The 6,735-nt window shown below is 39.8% G+C and overlaps 1 protein-coding gene across 1 annotated transcript; it reads right to left on the bottom strand.

The window, feature by feature from the left end:
* Nucleotides 1-1,490: 1,490 nt before the first annotated feature.
* LOC139641785 (leptin receptor gene-related protein) lies at nucleotides 1,491-4,373 on the bottom strand. Its single transcript, XM_071516381.1, has 4 exons — nucleotides 4,256-4,373; nucleotides 3,806-3,881; nucleotides 3,493-3,679; nucleotides 1,491-3,201 (listed from the first exon to the last, which is right to left on the bottom strand). Exons 1-4 carry the CDS (start codon nucleotides 4,269-4,271, stop codon nucleotides 3,085-3,087), a joined length of 396 nt encoding a protein of 131 aa, XP_071372482.1. The 5' UTR covers nucleotides 4,272-4,373; the 3' UTR covers nucleotides 1,491-3,084.
* Nucleotides 4,374-6,735: the final 2,362 nt, after the last annotated feature.

Here is a 6,735-nt window from a genome sequence, read left to right as displayed (position 1 = left end):
AGAGGAGACATCGCTAGCCTACCAGGCAGTGCTGTTATAGGTTTATAGATGCAGTATATCTTCTGATGCACATGGACAGAGTCAGTGATGTAACCTGGGCTCACTGGGTGTTTCTTTCAATATCTGTCTCACCTAAGCAACTCAGCCAGAAATGATCAGTCCTCAGCTTCTGTCCAAGTAGCATGTACAGTTGACAGATGGTTTCTCTTGCTCCACAGTCACCTTGAGGCCCTCTCTGACGCCTCGTGCTCTGTGTTGGTTCTGATGCCTGTTGTCTTGCGGATTCCTGTCATGCCAAGGAGCATGAATGTCCTGCACAGAGATTAGCCTGCAAACCCTGTGCAGCTCACCTCAATGGGTGCACACACCAGACCTGCCTGTGGGACTCAACCAGCCAGTCATTCTTTGCCACCTTCATCGTTATACATCAACTCGTCCACTTTCCCCTATCCCCTTCCTTCTTCACACTGTCTCTGCCCTCTCTCTCAAACACACACATAAATCACACACAAACCAAGTGCACACAGTATGGACATTATGTATTGCAGACACACACCTTGGGAATCTTCTTTATCAGTGAGTTTCACACAGCCGTGCTGATACAACCCTCAACCTCTCTGTGGGATGTCAGTCCACACAAACTGATGCTTCCTCTCATTAATGGTTTGTGAAATGCAAGCACTGGAGGCGGGAGGCACAGATGTTTGTAATTTATTTGCAGATTGTGGGTTCCTTTTGTTAGTGGTGGAAATGCACTTGGCTGAACACACAAATTGGGGAGGCAGCTTGAGTGCATTCCTAACACAGGTGAACAGAGACTGAAATTAGATCACTCGAGTTGTATGCAGTTTCACGGTTGATTCCTATCACATCCTATTAAAACCTGAATACATAATGTTGGCTTTTAACCTTCTTTTGTTATGCAGCATTCTCCCAAAGAGCAATGTTGCCAATCTGTATTCAATATCCGTGTTTGTATGCTTGGAGAGAGAGAGAGAGAGAGAGAGAGAGAGAGAGAGAGAGAAGAGAGAGAAAGGGAGAGAGAGAGTTGTTCTTCAATAAAAATCATACTAGGCAAAACAGCATGGCCCTGTTTTACATATGCTGAATATTGCAGGACATCTAAAATATTTAGCAACTGTTCACACCTGACTTTCTGTCAGTCAAACCTAGAGCCTAACTCTCTTTTGGACCAGATGGTATTGACCTAAACACACACACACACACACACCCTTACTCTCTCTGTCTCGTGGGATGTTTTTACCGAGGTTTGCTACAGCCATTATAGCTGCTTTACTGTATAAATAGTATACAGGTGTCTGTTTGAATGCATCATCCATCACCAGTGCCCAGGGACTAGCATGGAGTGCAGCTTTAATGAAGTTAGATCGAGCTCTCGGTCCATTTCACAGACGACTATGAGTCCTGTCAGCAAGACTCGTTGTTCATATCAGCACTTTTCCCATCAACAGATGTAAACAGCAAGACAGAGATGATACATTTGTTTCACAATACAGAGCTTTAATTAATGTTAGAAAACACAATGCAGTCAGGAGTTTTGAGAGCTCTTTAGCACTCGCTAGTGTTTTCAAAACGCGTTGGGTTTGGGAGGCACAAAATATGAAGCAACAAACTTTCTCCATAGAGAAGGTATTGAACGCATGTCAGTTGTGAGGCATACAGTGTTTTTCCCTTGTTAAGCCGTCATATATCAGGAATTGGAAATCAGCAGTTATATCAAGAATTCAGACTTAATTGAGTGTTTGACACTGACTGTAATTTCAAAATATTTCAGCAACAGCCATTATGAAGTGGGCTAATGAAACAAACAGAAAGTCACTAATAATCAATAAATGACATCTTTGAACAACTGACAACGATGAAAAATAATACAATTACAATTATAGATTTCCATTGCCCCTACTGGTGCAACATGTAAAAACTGACTCAAATCTCAAACGGACTGCTTTTTGTGTTAATGAAAAATATACATTGTGTATGACAGGCACTTATGAATGTGTGTATAGAAAAAAACCCTCTCCATTAGGACAAAACAGACACAGCCTAAAAACATGTATACATGTATATATACACTCAATGTGTAAAAATATGATTCCCAAATTGATAACATGTCAATATTGTCAATATTATGAATTTCTTTGTCATCTGCAGGTAGGTATAAAGGATGCCAAATCTTTCTTTCTCTGGACTGTTCACTAAACAGTGCTTTCTGGGTTGCCTTAGTTGGCATCTGTGTATCATGACGCTGCACAGCACGGATCAAAAACCACAGTTCAGTGGTGAATATGCTCCATTTTACAGTCTAAAATGATCTTTGGTGAGAATGTAAACAATTGCATCAGGACAAAAAGTAAGGCTTTATAGTCTTGCAGCAAAATGCTAAAAAAAAAAGAACATCTCCATACAAATATCAATATTTTTACCTGATTAGGAGCCCCACAACTAGTTGTCAGATAGAATGGATCAAGATAACTTGTTTTGACCTGCCGTTACACTGGAAACAGCAGTAGTGCTTACAATAAGGAAGCCATATTTCAGCGCAGCCAATTCCCCCATGAACAGTAAGGACTGAGAGAATGCAGAGAACGTTGCAGTGCAGATTACAACAGAATTATTTATGAAGATCCCTTTATGATATTGTTTAACTGAGGAATAATGCATTGGCAGATAATTGCAATGAACAAGGTGCATTGGGGGGTTGGGACAACGGTGAGACAAGTTAAAATAAAGGGGTTAAGGTGGATACTGATGGGGGTAAAGCATAAGAGGGGTATAGGTATGGTGAGGTCAGAGTCTCTCTGGTCCCAGACACAAGGCACAGGAATAGGGGACACAGTGCTATCTCCAACCCCAAATCCCCCTATGAAATAATATAAGCATCAGCCTGATAATATGCCCCTTAGTTTTGAAATTATGGGCCCTACACTATACATGAGCATCATCCACCAGTGAGTGCAGGAGACATTGTGCCCCTCAGTCTGCAGTCTGCCTATCCATCTATCCACCCATCAACCCATCCATCCATCCATCCGCCCGTCTCTCCGTCCATAGTCCACAGGCACTCTACCACTGCTCCCAGCTGAAGTCGTCCCCACCTCCAAACACGATGAAGAAACCAAGGATGGTGAGGAAGATGACAGCGTTACCCGCCATCACCAGACCGCAGGCACCCCACAGGATCTGTAGGAAAGATTTATTTAAGTTGGAGTGGCCAGAAGATCTTCTGTGGTCATCCACAGGTTCAAATTTTGAGCCTGTGCTGGCACAATTGTCTCTCTTTCCCGAGGTATTGTCTCTCTACCAAATCTAACAAATACTGAAATAGGATGGACTAAAGTTAGTTTGTTATCTAGATAAAATAAATCAGAAAAAATGTTGATTGCATCCACCCTATGCTTACCTGCTTTACTTTTTAAGGTTTCAAGGCAAACTGACCCCAAAAACTTCTGAACATATGAAGGAAGAACTCACTAATTGCTTGCGGGCTAGGACAATGGGAAGCCCAAAAGCTGATACAACGATGCCAGTGGTGAAGAAGTATGCCAGCTCCCTGCATGCATTGCTGGTGGAGTCAGTGTCATCACTGAGGCGTCTGGCTATGAAGGTGGGGATGGGGCTCAACACGTAGAAAATCAGGACAAACAGTGGCCAGTATACCCTGCAAAACAAGTATGGAAGAGTTAAGTCGCATTAATGCATGTCCAGTCAAGTCTGTACTCAACAGGAGTCTAGGAAACAGGGAAAGATATGGTCCTCTTACACTGAGATATATCCAATAACTTACCCAAACTGTTCCAGTGCACAGCCCAGCATTAGAAATGTCAGCCCCAAGGCACCGCTAAAGGACAAACTAACTAGTGCTGAGGGACGAGAGACAAAAACGAAACATAACGTCTGTTGTAGAAAACACAGCTGTAACAGTTTGCATGCTAAGTAAACAATTAACGTTAGGGTGAGTTTCGACTGTGATAGAAGGAACCAGTAGGAAGTGAAAGTATAAAACAATTAATGAAGAAATTAGATAATCATAACAAATCTTTATATCCACCTACAAAATGTTGCAATGAAAGCTTTGTAAATGACTCGGCAAGGCCAAGTGTCGTAGCTAACTGTTTAAAAACTGTAACGTTAGGCTGACAAAGTTGTTGAGGCACTGAAGATGAGGACGTCGGTAAAATGAACGTAAACGCTGCCCAGTGAGTGTGTAATGTGCATAACGCTTAAAATTATTTACCTTTAACACCGGCCATTGCAATAAGTTTTCTGTCCCACTTTTCGTCTTTTGTGTATTGTTTTTGTGCTCAACCTCCCGTTCTTGGTAGACTGACTTCCTACTTCCTTCTCTTTCTTACTCATCAGGTGATTTTCTTAAAGGTACAGTAGCTCAATATTCTGCTTCACGCTCTGCACACTACGCAGACAATGGACCATATTGTAAGGAGGACCATATTAGTCATAATTAAAAAAAAAAAATATGTGTCAGTAAAATAAATAGTTACATAAATAAATACATAAATATATAATAGCATATAATAATAAATTAATAATTGATTGATTTTATTCTTTAATTTTTGACAAAAATATATAATATTATTTCGTAATTGCTTTCATAATAACATGACTATATTTAGTTAGTTTAGTAAGTTTTTCAAATGGCTTTTATTTTCAATTACATGATGATATTATTCAGAAATAATCAAGAGACTTGGATTATGCGGTAAGAGCTGCATGGAGCAATTTTATGGTTATTTTCTGTTTTTGTTTTTTTAACTCTGTCTGTCTGCCCATCTGTTGACTAACAAACTTTACCCGATTTTCTACTGGCATGGGGGTGAGTAGATAATGACTGAATTTTCATTTTTGGGTGAACTATTCCTTTGAGCTAGTCTGTTACTAATGAGAAGAAAATAGAGCAACCGACCAAAACTTAAATCCAATTGACTCCAGATTTAAGTTGTTATAGTTGTTGTGTTCTGGTGGTTAAAAGTTTTGTTTTGGAGTGGAAAATGCAGAAATCGGACATGTAATAACCCGGAAGAGGTATACAGTATACAAGTAAATGGTGGTAAGTCTGTCTCGTCTTAGCTCTTGCAGTATTCCTGAACACTAAACTTGAAAACTTGGTCTTTGGTTTTACTAGTTTAGCAAAGGAAATGCAAATCTGTATTTACAGTAATTAGTCCATATATCTTGAAAGTAAAATGCTATTGACATGAATGTAAATTTGCAAATATGAAAAAACATGCTTTATTATTTTCTCTTCTCCATTAGGACATTCATTCTCTGTCCAAAATATTTTTTTTATGTAATTGAAAAAACAAACAAACAAAAAAAAACCCCAATGCATCCCAGCATTTTTGGCCTCGAAAATGACATCTGTTGAGAGGTTAGGAGGACTGAACAATGTCAGTCCATATTATTTTATATACATATTCCATTCAAAATACTGTTCAAAATTCTATTCAGCTATATTCATCTCTCGTCTTTCATTGTTTCCAAATTGCTACCTCTGCTAAGGACACTTACACTACACCATGATGAGGTGAACATATATTTATTACATTATGCTTCACTATTTTCTCAGGTAGTGCCGCAATCTCTGACTGAAATGTTCCGTCTATCACCGGCAGAAACTGAAACCCACGCAAAGGCGACCTCAGATGAACCCATGACAACTCCCTGTTCTGTCTCCCTCCTGTGGGGGTTCAGGTTCAGTTTAATATGGAGACGAAACTGGGAGGATACAGTACTTCAAAGGGCATGAGTGATCACAGAGCTAGACCAGCTGTCAGAGGACTGATGCAGCTGCTGTCCAGACAGCCAAATGGAAATCATGTAGCCACCAGAGTTAGGTTAGTTCCTTTCAAAACGTTTTCTATTACAGCTTCACCTGCTGACATAATGCTGTAGTTCACTGAAGCCCGGTAATGCAGAATGTTTTCAGTCACTTTTGGGTTTCATTCACTTTTGGGTGATTTTGCATGCAGAATCAAAATAATATGAAGTAAAACAATTTATTCTGATTCTAACTGGGTCTCATTTAGATTATTAGATTAGATGAAACTTGAATTGATCCCCATGGGGAAGTGTGTCATTGTAAGAGCAGAATAAACTGTAGTTTACAGATGGCAATTTGAATAAAGTTATCATTTATAACCATGATTAACCATTCTCATTTCACAATTACCCATGAATTCATCATCAAAATATACTTACTTATATTTCTAATTTATTATGGAACTGTGATCACATTACTGTGTTTTTTTTAGAAACTGGTAACATTAACAGTGTGTGTGTGTGTGTGTGTGTGTGTGTGTGTGTACGTGTGCGTGTGCGTGTGCGTGTGTGTGCTGTCACTCATCCTCCAGCTCCCTGCCATCCCACACATCCGACTTCAATTTCAGCAGGTCATTATTCTCTGAGTGAACATTAATTCCCTTGAATGAAGAAGCATGAATGAATCAAATAATAGTTTGAGGCTTTATGGCAGGACACACTGACTTCATTACTTTGAAAATGAGTACTGGACCTGGACGCACGCTGGAAACAGTTGCCGTTCAAGGGAAGACAGATTGGTTTCTGCTCCTGGGCTATAAACAAGTTTGATTACTTTCTTCCAGCAGTGCAAGGCTTTCCAAGAAACCACACTGTTTCATCTAGAGTGAGCATAGCTGAATTTTACAAAATATTGTGGCAATAGTCATTGAGATGAAA

The sequence above is a fragment of the Centroberyx affinis genome, unplaced genomic scaffold, assembly GCF_046629955.1.
Source record: "Centroberyx affinis isolate AG114_WGS23_722 - 3 ecotype Tasmania unplaced genomic scaffold, CSIRO-AGI_Caff_v1 ptg000400l_1, whole genome shotgun sequence".
Lineage (NCBI taxonomy): Eukaryota > Metazoa > Chordata > Actinopteri > Beryciformes > Berycidae > Centroberyx > Centroberyx affinis.
Note: the sequence above shows the minus strand (reverse complement) of the source record. Positions and strands in the feature narration are given on the sequence as shown.

Excerpts from the sequence above, each read along its gene's own strand:
- LOC139641785 (XM_071516381.1), bottom strand. Across the intron at positions 3,680-3,805 it reads TGTGCACTGGAACAGTTTGG|GGTATACTGGCCACTGTTTG; the intron begins GTAAGTTATTGG and ends CTTGTTTTGCAG. Across the intron at positions 3,202-3,492 it reads TCCTAGCCCGCAAGCAATTA|ATCCTGTGGGGTGCCTGCGG; the intron begins GTGAGTTCTTCC and ends TCTTTCCTACAG.